Below are 17,515 nucleotides of genomic sequence, written 5' to 3'. Positions count from 1 at the left end.
TATTTTTAATGTGCGCTAAAAATGACAGCATGCCTACTTAAAAGACCCCCTTAGTCTATAAGGTGTCACCTGCCTCTATTTGGTACTGTACATAAGATTAACACGGCTACCCCTTTTAAAACTGTCTGCCTTTGAGGGAGTGGGTGGTACAAGGCAGGGTTTCCTTAGGAACACTCTGTCACTGAAGCACGGCCACCTTAAGAATGGCTATGTTAGCCCAGTGTTTCCCAACTTCAAGCCAAGTACCCCCTAAACTCAGCAAATTTCAACAGAGTACCCCCGCAGAGATTTTGAAATGGGCATTTTATTGTTAAACAATTAACTTGGCCACATATATAACAAATATAGGTCACTACAAGTGGCATATACACTGGCTTGATCTATTATATTTCACTCTCATGCAAACTGTTTGGCCTCTTCACAAGGTGGTGTGGTGTTCTTACAAACTGAGTAAAAACGAACAATAAGACTTAGATGGGGCCTATTTATAAAAACAGGAAAAAACGTTCTCCACAACGGTTGCCCATAGTGACCAATCCAATTTAATCTTTTCTCTGGATTAATGAAACAAGAAATCTGATTTATCACTATGGGCAAATCTTCACTTTTGTGAAGTACTTTCTTTCTTTTTTTTTTTTTTCATAAATAGGCCGCAATGAAGCAAGGCATCTTTCAATGCACATATCAGATGAAAACGAAAAATAAATAGCACATAGTAATGACATAGAAGTAGAAACTGTCTTCAAAACATGCAAAGAAATTTAAACTGAAAGTGTGGACTGTCTTAAAATGTGGAAATATAGGCACATATGTTTGCTTTTAGAGTTCGAATGGGATATTTAGGTTTTTTGGGGGGATGAAATAAGCATCCTGAACCTTTGTTTCAGTGTACTGATTCCCATAATCAGGTCATTTTCTGGACACAAGCAGTTTCTCATATTAGTTTTGAGAACTGTTTAGATGAGAGAAGCTGGTCTCAAGTGAGTATGCTGAAGCAAAAGGAAGAAATTCTGTAAGAGCTATTTCTGTATTCCCTTTTCATTCTGCCTCTGACAAAATGCTATAATATTTCTCAGGCCCTCATTTTACAGTGTTTCAGTGTAGTAGATGGAAAGCCCCAGAGTAGTCAGAGGCACCAACTGAATTAAAGTGGATTGAAAAAAGTGTTTGTAGATGATGCTGATGCCTCCATAGAAGCCTGCAGCCAGTCTTCCCTCACTCACTTTCTCACCTGCCCTCAGCCAGTCTGCCCCCCATCTCTCTCTCTGAAACATCCCATTTGCCCTCAGCTATTATGCATGCCCCCCATCCCTCTCTCCCTTTCTCTCTCAAGAGAGATTGTTGATTTTGATGTCTCATGAGATTGGGGGTTGCTCTTCCTGCACCTTAACACATATCGGGTACTGCAAAATTGTCATTACATAAGTACGTAAGTATTGCCATACTGGGACAGACCAAAGGTCCATCAAGCCCAGCATCCTGTTTCCAACAGTGGCTAATCCAGGTCACAAATACCTGGCAAGATCCCCCCAAAAAAGTACAAAAGTACAAAACACGTTATGCTGCTTATCCCAGAAATAGTGGATTTTCCCCAAGTCTAATTTAATAATGGTCTATGGACTTTTCACTTAGGAAGCCGTCCAAACCTTTTTAAAACTCTGCTAAGCTAACTGCCTTTACCACATTTTCTGGCAACAAATTCCAGAGCTGAATTACATGTTGAGTGAAGAAACATTTTCTCTAATTTATTTTAAATTTACTACTTTGTAGCTTCATCGCATGCCCTCTAGTCCTTATATTTTTGGAAAGCGTAAATAGACGCTTCATGTCTACCCATTCCAATCTACTCATTATTTTATAGACCTCTATCATATCTCCCCTCAGCCATCTTTTCTCCAAGCTGAAGAGCCCCAGCCGCTTTAGCCTTTCCTCATAGGGAAGTCGTCCCATCCACTTTATCATTTTCGTCGCCCTTCTCAGCACCTTTTCTAATTCCACTGTATCTTTTTTGAGATGCGGCGACCAGAATTGAACACAATATTCGAGGTGCTGTCGCACCATGGAGTGATACGAAGGCATTATAATGCCCTTATTTTTGTTTTCCATTCCTTTCCTAATAATACCTAACATTCTATTTGCATTCTTAGCCGCCGCAGCACACTGAGCAGAAGGTTTCAACGTATCATCGACGACATTAGACAGGGTTTTAGAAAAACTAAAATTATATTAAAGTTTTGATGTCATCTCAGAAGGCCAGCATACAATCCCTCCACTGCAAAATAATATGCACAAACTTGTGCAAAAACACAGTCAGAACCTTACAATATCATAATAGCACTAACTCCCAGGACTCAAAGAGCAACAACCTTGTGTGAGAAAAGGAGCACTGTAAACATTGGCCCTAAAATACCAATACATCACCTTGTGAGAAAACAGAACAAATGGGATCTCTCCACAGAAACTACATGCTGGCAGAACACCACACCCTGATCACACATGCAAAGCACAGAAAACCCTCAATAAATATGAAACAGGGGACCACAGATCGGTAATAGAGATATGAAGCCAAAAAACTAAACCGGAAACCTCAAGAAGTCACTCTACATGTACAGCAATACTACAGAAATAGAAACTGAAAAACAAGATATCAATTTCAATTTCATTTGAGGTCTTATATAACGCTAATATCTCCTACATAGATTTCAGCGTAGTTTATATGAATTAGGTAGAGATAACAATGGATAGCAAGAAATTCAAGCCAGGCTAAGAAGTAGAGTTAAGTGGAAGGGTTAGGGAACAGGTAAGCTTTTAGTTTCTTTCTGAACCTGAGGCAATCTTTCTCTGTCCTAATTCCAATGGGTAGAGAGTTCCATAGGGAGGTTCCGACTATAGGGAAGAGAGAGCAGAAGGTTTTCCAGACCTTGATTCCCTTGTGAGGCTGTGAACAGCTGGTTGCTCAGTCTCAAGGAGCTGGCTAGGTTTAGTGACAGTGTGTCGATCAATAGGCTTGTGGTAGTTCTGTATAGGATCTGAAAGATCAAGCAGGCAGCTTTAAAGTTGATACAATTTTTCATGGGGAGCCAGTGTAGTTTACATAGGTATGTTGAGACACTGGTATGCTTATTTATTTATTTTTTATTTATTGCATTTGTATCCCACATTTTCCCACCTATTTGCAGGCTCAATGTGGCTTACAGAGTTTTGTTATGCAGTCTGTAGATCGGTCTAGCTGTAGTGTTCTGTATATAATTTGCAACTTCTTTAGGAGACTGGCTTTAATGCCGTCAAACAGGATGTTGCAATAGTCCAGGTGAGGTAAGATGAGCATTTGGACCAGCAGTGTGAATGCTTTCTGGTCGAAAAAACAAATGTATCAGAAGGAGCTGCCTCAGTTTAAACAGACTTGATATTGTGAAGAGAGAAGGTTAAGGAGGAATTAAGATGAACACCAAGCACTCTGTCTTCTGATTCCACTATAACGGTTTTGTCGATGCCTACTGTTAGGGTGTCTGGTACTTGAACTCCTGGATTGCAGAGCCATAAGATCTTGGTCATGTTTGTTTACACTTTCAAAAAATAATAGAACCAGAGGACACAAGATGAAGCTAGAATATGGTAGATTTAAAACAAATAGGAGAAAGATTTTCTTTGCTCAGCGTGTAGTTGGACTCTGGAACTCGTTACCGGAGAATGTAGTGACAGCTGCTGGCCTTATGGAGTTTAAGGGGGGTTTGGACAGATTCCTGAAGGAAAAGTCCATTGAACATTATTAAATATGTATATATATATATATTTTTTTTTTTGGGGGGGGGGGGGGGTGGTTGCCAGGTTCTTGAAGCCTGGATTGGCTGCTGTCGCTGGCTTGAATGGAGCCCTTGGTCTTTTCCCAGTATGGCAGGTGCTTATGTGAGGATTTGAGTTTGTTTGTTAGGGCCCATTGCTGGATGGCATCCATCCCAGCTGTTATTAGTTGTGTTATGTCGCTGTTTGGATGACATTTGGTAGGAGGAGGAGAATGTCATCTGCGTAAGAAAGTAGAAGTTCACCTTGGCCTAGGTGCAGTGATCCCAGGGATGACATGAAGAAGTCGAATATGATTGGGGAGAGTGGCAATCCCTGGGGAACTCCACACTCAGGAATCCAAAATTGGGAGAGAAGTTGGTTTTAACAGCATAGCTTCTGTTTGATAGGAATTCCCTAAACTAGTTGAGTACAGCTCCAGATATGCCAATTTGATCCAGTTGCTTGAGTAGGATTATATGGTTGACTGCATCAAAGGCTGCTGCTATGTCAAACTGTAGGAGAATCACCTGATTACCCTGCATAAATGTTGTTTGATGAAGGTGGTAAGGGTAAGAAGGGATTCTGTGCTGTGTGCTGGTCTGAAGCCGAATTGTGATTGGTGGAGCGTGAACTTTTCCAAGTATGCCGCAAATTGATTGCAGACATATGTCTCTAGCACCTTTGTGAATATAGGGATGCTGGCAATTGGGCGGAAGTTTGTGGCTGAAATCGGATCAAGGCCTGGAGCCTTTAGCAACAGTGTAAGAACAATTTTACCCATATCAGGAGGTAGTGTATCTGCTTCTAAGAGATCACTGAATCGGTTGGTCAGCCACAGAATAACTTCGGTGGGGGTGGATGTGAGAACAGAAGTAGGGCAGCTGTCGAGGAAGGAGTGAGAACAGCCACATTTCAGCAGTAAGGACTTGGCTTCTTCTGGTTACTGCCGGAGCCCTTATCGCCACCACAGGGGGAGGAATGCTGGCTTTGGTCTAACCCCTGGTAAGCCTTTCCTCAGCTGAGAGGTGCCCAGCTCTACCACCGGCTGCCTTTCAAGTGCTGTGGAGGACTTGCAGCTCATCTGCATATCCTTACAGCCTTCTCCAGGGTGACACCCATGTCCACTCCGATCCACTCAGGGCCTCCGCTCTAGGTGCCCAGCGCTCCCACCAGGTGCTGTGGAGGACTTGCAGCCTTTTGCATTTCCTCACAGCCATATCTGGGGTGACTCCAGGTCCACCCCGATCTTCCCAGGGCCCTCGCTCCAAGTGCACAGAGTTTCCAGATGCTTTTTGGCTAGGATCAGGCGATGCTCAGGGGGAGGAATGCTGGCTTCGGCCTAACCCCTGGTAAGCCTTTCCTCAGCTGAGAGGTGCCCAGCTCTACCTCCGGCTGCCTTTCAAGTGCTGTGGAGGACTTGCAGCTCATCTGCATATCCTTACAGCCTTCTCCGGGGTGACACCCAGGTCCACTCCGAACCACTCAGGGCCTCCACTCTAGGTGCCCAGTGCTCCCACCAGGTGCTGTGGAGAACTTGCAGCCCTTCTGCATTTCCTCACAGCTGTATCCGGGGTGACTCCAGGTCCACCCCGATCTTCCCAGGGCCCTCGCTCCAAGTGCACAGAGTTTCCAGGTGCCCAGCTCTACCACCGGCTGCCTTTCAAGTGCTGTGGAGGACTTGCAGCTCATCTGCATATCCTTACAGCCTTCTCCGGGGTGACACCCAGGTCCACTCCGATCCACTCAGGGCCTCCGCTCTAGGTGCCGCGCGCCGGGGCATTTTTCTCTTTACATCTAATCTTCTTCCAGTTGCTAAAGTACCTCAGTCGTTTATGGCCTCTAGTCACATTCTCTTCCTGGCCCTGTCCCTTCCTAATCTTTTTCCCTCACCCCCTACCTCTCTCCGCTACAGGAACTCACTGCCCATCCATTGACTTCATCACCTCACCTTCTCTCCTACCCCTCTTCCTCCCTCTTGGCTTTTAATCTCCGTCTCTTTCTTCCCTCCATTTTGCCTTCCCCATTCCACCTAATACCTCTCTCGCCTTCTACGCCTTCGTGGCCACACCTCTCCTACTCTCCTCCGCTCTCTTTTACTCCTTCTCTTACTCTCAGCCGTGACATCAATCCAATCCCCTGGCCCTCCTCACCAACTATTATCTCAACTCTACAGATCTCACCACGACCTCTTTAACCTCATCTCTATTCCTCTACTCCCCTCCTCTTCTCTGCCCTTCTCTTGCGCCCTATGGAATGCCCGCTCTATCTGTAACAAACTCCCCTATATCCAGGACCTCTTTATCTCGCGTCACCTCCATCTGCTCACCATAACAGAAACCTGGTTCTGCCCTGATGACTCTGCTTCAGTCGCAGCCCTCTGCCATGGCGGTTATCTATTTTCACATACTCCTCGCCCTGCTGGTCGCAGGGGCGGTGTTGGACTACTTCTCTCTCCCTCCTCCAGATTTCAACCCCTTCTCCCACCTCAATCTCACTGTTTTTCCTCCTTTGAAGTCCACTCTATCCGCCTTTTCTCTCCTCTGCCTCTTCGAATAGCGTCATTTCGTCCCCCTGATAAGTCCCTTTCATCCTTTCTCAGTGACTTTGATGCCTGGCTTGCCTTCTTCCATAATCCTTCCTCCCCCTCTCTCATCCTTGGTGACTTTAATATTCCTGCTAATGATCCTTCCAACTCTTATATTTCCAAGTTACTCGCTTTAACATCCTCCTTTAATCTCCAACTATGCTCCACCTCCCCCACTCATCAAAATGGTCACTGTCTTTATCTCATCTTCTCCTCCAACTGTTCACCCTCTAGTTTCCTTGCCTCTGATCTTCCCCTCTCTGATTACCATCTTATAACTTTCACACTTAAATCTCCTCCCTCTCAGTCCCGTCCTATCTTATCTAATTTATCTAGGAATCTTCACAATATTGACCCTCCATCTCTATCCTCCCATGTTTCAAACCTCCTCTCTACTGTGGCACCATCCATTGTCTGTCAACGAGGCTGTTTCTTCTTACAACAATACTCTATCCTCTACCTTAGACACTCTTGCACCTTTGATGACCCGCCCTATAAGGCGTACAAAACCCCAACCTTGGCTGACTTCTAATATTCGCTACCTACGTTCCTGTACCCGCTCCGCCGAACGTCTCTGGCAGAAATCTCGGGCCCTTGCTGATTTCTTACACTTTAAGTTCATGCTGACCTCCTTCCAATCTGCTCTTTTACGCGCCAAACAGGATTATTATATCCAACTGACCAACTCTCTTGGCTCTAACCCTCGACTTCTCTTCACCACATTGAACTCTCTCCTCAAGGTGCCCCTCCCCCAACTCCCCCTTCATTATCTCCTCAGACCCTTGCTGAATTCTTTCACAACAAGGTTCAAAAGATAAACCTTGAATTCTCTACCTTGCCACCTCTCCCTCCACTAGTCCGTTCCCCTCATTCCTTTTCCTCCTTTCCTGAAGTTACTATAGAGGAAACTACACTTCTCCTTTCTTCCTCAAAATGTACCACCTGTTCCTCTGATCCCATTCCCACCCACCTTCTTAATGCCATCTCACCTGCTCTTATTCCTTTTATCTGTCACATTCTCAACCTCTCACTTTCCACTGCAACTGTCCCTACTGCCTTTAAACATGCTGTGGTCACACCTCTCCTTAAGAAGCCTTCACTCGACCCTACTTGTCCCTCTAATTACCGACCCATCTCCCTCCTCCCTTTTCTGTCCAAATTACTTGAGCGTGCTGTTCACCACCGCTGCCTTGATTTTCTCTCCTCACATGCTATTCTTGACCCACTACAATCTGGTTTTCGCCCTCTCCACTCAACCAAAACTGCGCTTACTAAAGTCTCCAATGACCTATTACTGGCTAAATCCAGAGGTCTCTATTCCATCCTCATTCTTCTTGATCTTTCCGCTGCTTTTGACACTGTCGATCACAGCATACTCCTCGATACCTTGTCCTCACTTGGATTCCAGGGCTCTTCCTTTCCTCCCTCCGCACCTTCAGTGTTCACTTTGGTGGATCCTCTTCTACTTCTATCCCTCTGCCTGTCGGCGTACCTCAGGGTTCTGTTCTTGGTCCCCTCCTCTTTTCTATCTACACTTCTTCCCTTGGTTCATTAATCTCATCCCATGGCTTTTCCTACCATCTCTATGCTGATGACTCCCAAATCTACCTTTCTACCCCTGATATCTCACCTTGCATCCAAACCAAAGTTTCAGCGTGCTTGTCTGACATTGCTGTCTGGATGTCTCAACGCCACCTGAAATTAACATGACCAAAACCGAGCTTCTCATTTTTCCCCCCAAACCCACCTCCCCACTCCTCCTGTTTTCTAGTTCTGTTGATGGCTCTCTCATTCTCCCTGTCTCCTCAGCTCGAAACCTTGGGGTCATCTTTGACTCTTCGCTCTCCTTCTCTGCTCATATCCAGCAAATCGCCAAGACCTGTCGTTTCTTTCTTTACAACATCCGTAAAATCCGCCCCTTTCTTTCCGAGCACTCTACCTAAACCCTCATCCACACCCTTGTCACTTCTCGTTTAGACTACTGCAATCTGCTTCTTGCTGGCCTCCCACTTAGTCACCTCTCCCCTCTCCAGTCGGTTCAAAACTCTGCTGCCAGGGTCGCTTTACTCATAATACCCCTCTCCTCAAGTTGCTTCACTGGCTCCCTATCCGTTTTCTCATCCTGTTCAAACTTCTTCTACTAACCTATAAATGTACTCACTCTGCTGCTCCCCAGTATCTCTCGTCCTTCCCTACATCCCTTCCCGTGGACTCCGCTCCATGGATAAATCCTTCTTATCTGTTCCCTTCTCCACTACTGCCAACTCCAGACTTCACACCTTCTGTCTCGCTGCACCCTACGCCTGGAATAAACTTCCTGAGCCCCTACGTCTTGCCCCATCCTTGGCCACCTTTAAATCTAGACTGAAAGCCCACCTCTTTAACATTGCTTTTGACTCGTAACCACTCGCCTCCACCTACCCTCCTCTCCTCCTTCCTGTACACATTGATTTGATTACTTTATTTTTTGTCTATTAGATTGTAAGCTCTTTGAGCAGGGACTGTCTTTCTTCTATGTTTGTGCAGCGCTGCGTACGCCTTGTAGCACTATAGAAATGCTAAATAGTAGTAGTAGTAGTAATGGTGAGCGTTATCTCATTGCATGGCCATTTTTTGGGGGGTTTACTGGCTGCGGGAAAAAGGGACTTGGTGCATGGGGAAAAACAGCTCCCACTGCCAGCGCAGGGCCCTTTTTCCTGCAGCCAAAAACATAAAACTGTATAAGATGATTGGAAAACTGTGCTTTATTTGAGCAGTTTTTGAGTTTTGCACAATTTTGCACTTGGAGGTTTTTGGGCCAGTGATTAGTTTTAGTCTGTTGGTAGTAACATGTTAATCCAGAAAGCAGCAGGATATTGAGTTGCTAAGCCACACGCTTCTGAGGTCTTTTCATCCATTACCTTTTTTTTTATAATATTGAGCATATGTTGAGCGTATGGAGTTCCATAGTGAAGGTTTGATGTTATACCTATACAGTTATTCAACATATGAAGGAAGTCTCCTCTTACTTCAAATATATCATACAATCCAAATTAAGTGAGGAGATCAAACAATATTGTGTGCTCAATTGGCGTAGATTTATACCACACTTTTAGTGTATAGAGGAAAGGCCTCAAGAAGCCCCCAGCTATGTATGTCTATAGCTCACGGGGGCTGGGTTGCTTCATCATCGGCCCCCATCATCGGCCTCTCAACTACATTAGTTTTCTAATATTTTCAAAACTCAAATTTCTTTATGTATATATTTTCAAATTCAAGCCAAACTGTGCCAAAAAATTCTTATATACTCCATGAACTAAAAGTTACTTAGCTTCTTAGAATCAGGTCCTCTTAACAATGAGATTTTCTTCAACGCTATTGAAGACCATGTTTCGTCACCTGCCTCAGGGTCCTGTGGTCTGCGTTGATCTCCGTTAGAAGTGATTCAACTCATAGCGGACCAGTCTCCTCACTTAATTTGGATTGTATGATATACCTACACAGTTGCCAGATTGCTGAATACTGGCCTTTTTTTAATGTATAAATGTAATAAAACTGTGTAATTATTCAGAGAAAGCAGGGTCTAATGCATGTTTCTATAGAGGGTGGCCATCCAGTATTATTTTTTATTTTTTGCAACGGCGTACCGAGGGCGGGGCAGTGGGAGCAGTCTGCCCCGGGTGCACACTGCAGGGGGGGGTGCAGGGAGCAGCCGCGCGGCTGTCGGCTCCGCCGGTTCCCTGCTCCCTTTGATGTTACTTCTTGTTCTGGGGCAGAGGGAGCACGGAACCGGAGAAGCTGACAGTCGCGCAGCTTCTCCGAGCACCCCAGGTGGTAAGAGGCAATGCACCCGGGGCTGGGGTGTCTTGAGATTATGTGCCTGGGGGGGGGGGGGGGATGGGATGATGCTGTATCGTGGGGGGGGGGGGGGGGGTGCCAGCTGACCAAGGAACACCACTGATTTTTTGAAATCATCTTTATTAGGATCAAAGCCAACAACCACCACCACAGTGCATCCAGTATTATTTAAAACAGGAGTGGGCAACCTTTCTACACAGAGGGTCGCATACATGTCAATACTATCCCTGGCAGGCTGCAACATTATATAATGTTGGAACCGGAAATGCACAGAGCTCCACAGACCTTCTGTGATAAATAAGTACAAATTTCACTAAAATAATAGAAACAAACTGCTAGAGTGGCTATTCTGAAAATATTTATGCAATACAGTATTTAAAAGTGCCAAAATTGTGGTTAATGCCATTTTCTGTGTATACATCCCATAGTCTCACAGGCTGCATAAAATTCAATGGTGGGCCACATTTGGCCCATGGGCCATAGGTTGCCCACCCCTTATTTAAGACATTGCACATTTCTTTATAGAATCAAATGCTTTATTGTGTCTAATGTTTGCAAATAACCCAAGAAGTACAATATTTCCCCATCTTGCTTACCTACAAGAACAAGAGTAGTGGAATTCTTGCTCTTTAAGAGTTCAACTAAGATAGTAATACCCCTTGCAGATAAAGCAACTTGGTCCATGTCCAGTATGGCTCTAGCTAGCACAACTATCTAAAACAAGAGAAGAATGTTTTTTGCAGGCTAGTCAGTACATATCCTAACATGTTCTTTGTAATAATGTAAACTGCCTTGTGGTATCCTTACGAAGGGCAGTATATTAAGTATAATAAACCATTTATAATATTTTTTAAACATACATATAAGGCATGACCTGTTAAGTGATGTTCTTAATTTGTTAGCATGGTGCTGAAATATATTAATGGTACTGCACATTTCAGCCATTATTGTAGATTCCAGCATTATATAGTTTCACTGCAGTGAAAATAAAAACCTGGAGTCAACATCAAGGTTTCTGGGTAATAGAAACCTCTGATGTTTGCTGAAACCTGGCTACAAATTATTTCAGGAAGCGTTTCTGTAGAATACACGAAGGATTCTATATCAAATTCCTTGTTTTCTTCATATTTATTGCATAACAGTCCAAAAATATAAATAATATATAACTTGTGATAACTTTAAAACAGTTTTGAATTAGTCTTCAGAATACAAGGGATCATCTAAGCTGGTCCCAATTCTGTCTCATTGTATAAAGACTGTAAGGGACTTTTCTTTTGACAAGCAGGATTACTGCTCAATAGTCCAAATGCAGTAAGCTTTTCTCCATGAATACAAAGTGGGAGAAAAAATATGTCTCATTTCTTATCATCCTGCTAGACTGGTCCAGGCGCATGGGTTTATGCCTCCCTGTCAGCAAATGGTTGAGACAGAGAAACCAGTTTTCTAGTGATATCATCACTGCCCATAAGGGACAGTTGCTAATATTCTCTGTCTCCAGCAGATGATGACATGTGCTGAGGTGATGAATTGGGACTGAAGCTCCCTTTGCCTAGTATAGGTAACATAGTAGATGATGTCAGATAAAGACCTGACCAACAAGATAAACTCATTACATGTGGTATGATGTGATACTTATATGTATAACTGATCTTGATTTGTCCTTGCCGTTTTCAGGGCACAGACCATAGAAGTCTGGCTGGCACTGTCCTTGTTCTAAATTTCTGATGATGTCGAAGCCCCTGAAAAGCTCCACTGCAGCCCATCCAAATCTATTCAGCCATGATCAGGGCACAGACCGTAGAAGTCTTACCCAGCATTGGCTTTGCTTTTAGCGGTGTTGCTACCTAATCTCTGCTAAGCTTCTTTGGATCCATTCTTTTCACACAGGATTCCTTTGTGCTTATCCCATACATTTTTGAATTCCGTTACCGTTTGAATCTCCACTACCTCCTGCGGAAGAGCATTCCAGGTACCTATCACCCTTTCAGTGAAAAAATACTTCCTGACATTATTCCTGAGTCAGGCCTCTTTCAACCTCAATTCATGTCCTCTAGTTCTACCACCTTCCCATCTCTGGAAAATGTTCGTTTGCGGATTTATACCTTTCAAATATTTGAACATCCGTATCATAGTACCCCAGTTTCTCCTTTTCTCCAGGGTATACACGTTCAGGTCAGCAAGTCTCTCCTCATATGTCTTGCTACACAAACCCCATACCGTTTTTGTCACCTTCCTCAGGACTGCTTCAACTCTTTTTACATCCTTCAAGATACAGCCTACAAAACTGAACACAATACTGTAAGTGGGGTGTCACCAATGACTTGTACAGGGGCATCAACACCTCCTTTCTTCTGCTGGTTATACCCCTCTCTATGCAGCCTAACATCCTTCTGGCTGCAGCCCCTGCCTTGTCACATTGTTTCGTCACCTTGAGATCCTCATACACCATCACTACCAGGTCCCTCTACTGAGATGAGCTTACCAATCTCTCCCCTCCTACCTGGTACATCTCTTTTGGAGTTCTGCACCCCAAGTGCATCATTCTGCACATTAAATTTCAACTGCCAGACCCTTGACCATTCTTCCAACATTTGGATATCCCTTCTCATCGTTTCTACTCTCTTCAGGGTATTCACTCTATTGGCTATCTTCGTGTCATCTGCAAAAAGGCAAACTTTTCCTTCTAATCCTTCACAGACCCCTGAGGCATTCCACTACTTACTTTCCTTTCCTCCGAGTGGATTCCATTTACCACCACCCTTTGCCGTCTGTCGGTCAATCAGTTTCCAGTTCAGTTCACCACGTTGGGTCCTAAGTTCAGCCCTCTCAGCTTACTCATCAGTCTTCTGTGAGGGACCGTATTAAAGGCTTTGCTGAAATCCAAGTAGATTGTATCTAGTGCATGTTCTTCAAACAGTTCGTTGGTCAGCCAGTCAAAGAAGTCAATCAGATTCGTTTTGCAGGGTTTTCCTTTCCTAAAGCCATGTTGCCTCAGATCCTGCAACCTGTTGGCTTCTAGAAAGTATCCTTTCCTTCAGCAGTGACTCCATTATTTTTCCTACCGTCATCTTCAGGTTGAGCAACTCCCAGCTCATCTCCCAAGGCAGCGGCTTATGGATTGTCTTCCCTAATCTACAGGACTACTATGACTCCCAAGGTAGGCAGCCTTTGTGCTGTCTCCTTGGTTGGGAAGGTCCCAACTCTTCCAGGGTAGCAGTCTGTAGGTTGAGCTGGTACTGTTTTTCACCTGGAGAAAAAGTCTGTGGACTATCTCCCACAGTCAAGCTCCAGAGATGTCTTTCCTTCATTCCTTCCTTTGGGGTTTATGCTTGGGCCAAAGGACTTCAAGCTCCTAGGCCCATTTGGTCTACACTAAGTATGAGCAGGTCAGTACTTGGAGTGTTTCAGGCCCACTTTGTGGAGAACCTCGGCAGCTCAGAGCAGTAGCCCTGTTTCCATCACTGTCCCTCACTGTGTGTGTGTCCCTTTTCGCCATTTCTTTTGTGGCTGGGTTTGCTGGTTGTGCCATGCATTAGTGCTGTAAATAAAAGAAAACAATGAGACTGGATGGGAAACCAGCAGAGTGAATCACTCAGTAGTAGTGTCTGGTTTGCAGGAGGAGGTCACTGCTGTCGACCAGTGGTGTTTGTTTGCTGTGATCTGAGAGCAGTGCTTTGCTAGAGGGGCTCTTGAGTGCTGGGTAAGGGTACTGGAGCTGTACAGGAAAATAATGGGTGGCTCCAAGCATAGCTGGCACTTTTTCTTTTGGGGGGGGGGAGGGGTGCAGTGAAAAATGCAGCACCACCTGGGTTTTTCTGGTATGTGATGGGGGGGGGGGGGTCCCTGAGTCCGGGGCAGTCTGGTCCCTGGGTCTCCTGCACATAGGAAAACTGAAGATGGGGGGGGGGGGGGGGGTGACCTGCTATGGGGGATTGGCAGGAAATGCAGCGTTGTTTGCCTTGTCAGGGGAACAGCACCTTCCCTCTCCTCTTGCCCATAACAACCATGGGCAAAGAACCAGAGGGGGTCTAGTCTGAATGAGAGTCTCCTAACATTGGGCTCAGGAATATGAGGACCCTTGGCAAGATCTATCCACTCTTGGCTCCTGAAAGAAAAAGCTTTTTTCAGATGCTAAAGGTCAATGCCCTGGTGGCTGCTGTCACTTGTAAAACTACCACTCCTGGTGAAGTGTGTTCAAGAATTCACAAGACAGGTGCTTTGAGGTCCTCCTAAAGCACATCATCTTTCCCTCCACCTGGGTGGTTCAAGTGACAGTCCGGCATGCGCTGTGTTGCACTGGATTCAGCAGCTTCTCAAAAGTTCAGATTTGGAATCGGGGGGGGGGGGGGGGGGGGGGGGGGGTGGGGGGGGCATGTATGAATTTAGTCTGTCTCTCAGCCCATTCAGTCGCCTCTCTGGTCATGGCATGACGACTTTTGTGGCTCTGTTGTATGGTCATCTGTTCTTTGGAGAACAGCATGAAAAATTGGTTAAGGACTTTGGAGAATCCATGCCCTAGAAATTACTGGAGGATTGTCCATGCTTGATGTTTGAATTTTCAGGGGTTGCGGTTGCTTCAGAGCAGGGCCGTGCCTAGGGTCTCTGGTGCCCCCTGCAGACTATCAGTTGACGCCCCCCCCCCCCTTCCGTCTAGCAGAGCAGGAACAGAAGGGCGCAGGCAAGTAAGCCAGACCTCAGGAAAAAATAGCACTGTATGTATCCCTCATTGATAAGTCTCTGACTCTAAAGTTTAGCAATTTCATTAAAGCAAAATGTATTTTCATAACACTTCAAAGGTTTCCAACTCAAAATAGGAATGCTAATTCAAAATGTGAGCAAAGTCCTCTTAGTTTCCAAAGATTCTTTTTCTAATCTCCTTTGCACCAAAGGATATAATTCAGATCAAACATTTATCTCTGATCAACTGTCTCAGATCAAATATTTATTTCAGATCAAATATTACGGTTTCCTTGCTTACAGTCACTTAAATCTACCTAGCCCTTATATAGCTTATAGGATTTAAACACTCTTAAACTGAAATTCACCCTTTTCTATTCTTCATAAACTTCAAGTAATCCTGAAATATTCAGATCCTTTTCTCACAAGAGATACCTCAAGCTTCAATCTCCACCAACCTCTTTTCATTCATATTTTCTCATTTACCACATAATCAGGCACTCTTTTATAATTTCAGTCAACACACACAGGAACTCAGAGCTGCATGTCTCTCTTGGCCAAACCGACGGTCAGTTACTGTCTCACTCTGTTCCCTTCCCGGCAGATTGCTAACAGAAGCTGATCATCCAATCAGTGAGCTCTATTTGAATGCAGATTAACATACAGACACTGTAATGGGAAGTTTTAGTCAAAAACACTAGATAAACCCTTCGTTTTGGATAAAACTTCACACTTTTGATCAGAGCCATGACCTAACATTAAGGCTGTAAACATTTCCATCATTTTTTTTATCCTTAAATATGCAAATGAGAACTTCCCAAAAACGGACTAATTTGCAAATGATTTAAACAAATCTGAGCATATGACAACCAAGTACAGACTCCCAGCACCTGAATTCTGCAATTAGATTTAATGCAAATACTTTTAAAACTTATTTTTAGCACTTTTAAAATTTCAGGTTCTCTTTAATTTGAATGCTGTTCAAGCTCTGAAGCTCACCCTGAGTGAGGAGTTATCCCCAAACCAAAGCATATATAGCAATCTGGTTGCATTCTCTCAAATAAATCTTGTGCCCATGCTGACTTCATACACTTCAAGTTCTTGCTGACCTCCTTCCAGTCTGCTCTCCAACTTGCCAAGCAGGACTACTACATCCAATTGACTAACTCTATTGGTTCAAACCCTAAACGTCTCTTTGCCACGCTTAACTCCCTCTTCAAAGCGCCTTCTCCTCCAACTCTCCCTTCACTTTCTCCCCAGACTTTGGCTAATTATTTTCAAGATAAGGTTCACAAAATAAAACTTGAATTCGCAACCAGCTATCCTCCACCCATTCTTCCCTTAGTCCACTCTCCCAACCCTTTTACCCCTGCCTCCTTTTCTGAAATCACTGAAGAAGAAACTTTACTTCTTCTTCTATCCTCTAAACTAACCACCTGCTCCTCTGACCCTATTCCCACTCACCTACTCAACACTATCTCTTCTGCTGTCACCCCTTTAATCTGTCATATCCTCAAACTGTCACTTTCCACTGCGACTGTCCTTGATGCCTTTAGCATGCTGTAGTCACCCCCCTCCTCAAAAAACCTTCTCTGGATCCTACCTCTCCTTCCAACTATCGCCCCATCTCCCTCCTTCCTTTCTTATACAAGTTACTAGAATGTGCTGTCCACCATCGCTGCCTCGACTTTCTTTCTTCTCAACCTATTCTTGATCTGCTCCAATATGGCTTTCGTCCCCTTCATTCAACTGAAACAGCACTTACTAAAGTCTCCAATGATCTATTCCTGGCTAAATCCAAAGGGCTCTATTCTATCCTCCTCCTTCTCGATCTTTCTGCTGCTTTTGATACTGTTGATCACAGCCTACTCCTTGACACACTGTCCTCGCTTGGATTTCGGAATTCTGCTCTCTCCTGGTTCTCTTCTTATCTCTCACAGCGTACTTTTAGTGTATACTCTGGTGGTTCCTCCTCTTCCTCTATCCAGCTGTCAGTGGGTGTACCTCAAGGATCTGTTCTAGGACCTCTCCTTTTCTCCATCTATACCTCCTCCCTTGGTGCTTTGATCTCATCACATGGCTTTCAGTATCACCTTTACGCTGATGACTCCCAGATCTACCTCTCCACACCAGTAATCTCAGCAGAAATCCAATCCAAGGTATCTGCCTGCCTCTCTGACATTGCTACATGGATGTTTCACCGCCACCTGAAACTCAATATGTCCAAAACTGAACTCCTTATCTTCCCTCCTAAACCAACCTCTCCCATTCCCCCATTCTCTATTTCTGTCAACAACATGCTCATTCTTCCTGTCTTGTCTGCTCACAACCTTGGGGTCATCTTCGACTCCTCCCTCTCTATCCATTTTCAACAGATTGCTAAAACCTGTCATTTCTTCCTTTATAACATCGCCAGAATTCGCCCTTTCCTTTCTGAACATGCTATCAGAACCCTCATCCACACTCTCATCACCTCTCGCTTAGACTACTGCAACTTGCTTCTCACAGGTCTTCCACTCAGCCATCTCTCTCCTCTTCAATCTGTTCAAAACTCTGCCGCATGACTAATATTTCACCAAAGTCATTATGCCCATATCAGCCCTCTCCTGAAATTGCTTCACTGGCTCCCTATCC

General features: G+C 44.6%; 1 protein-coding gene across 1 annotated transcript in view; it reads right to left on the bottom strand.

Moving 5' to 3' along the window:
• The window catches only part of ANKAR (ankyrin and armadillo repeat containing), a 210,743-nt gene that overhangs the window by 57,384 nt on the left and 135,844 nt on the right, over positions 1–17,515 (bottom strand). Inside the window, exon 19 of the mRNA XM_030210379.1 lies at positions 10,801–10,918. Within this exon, the coding sequence (XP_030066239.1) occupies positions 10,801–10,918 (118 nt within the window). The remainder of the gene's footprint in view (positions 1–10,800; positions 10,919–17,515) is intronic.

The sequence above is a fragment of the Microcaecilia unicolor genome, chromosome 7 (assembly GCF_901765095.1).
Source record: "Microcaecilia unicolor chromosome 7, aMicUni1.1, whole genome shotgun sequence".
NCBI lineage: Eukaryota > Metazoa > Chordata > Amphibia > Gymnophiona > Siphonopidae > Microcaecilia > Microcaecilia unicolor.
This window is presented reverse-complemented; position numbering and strand designations above follow the sequence as displayed.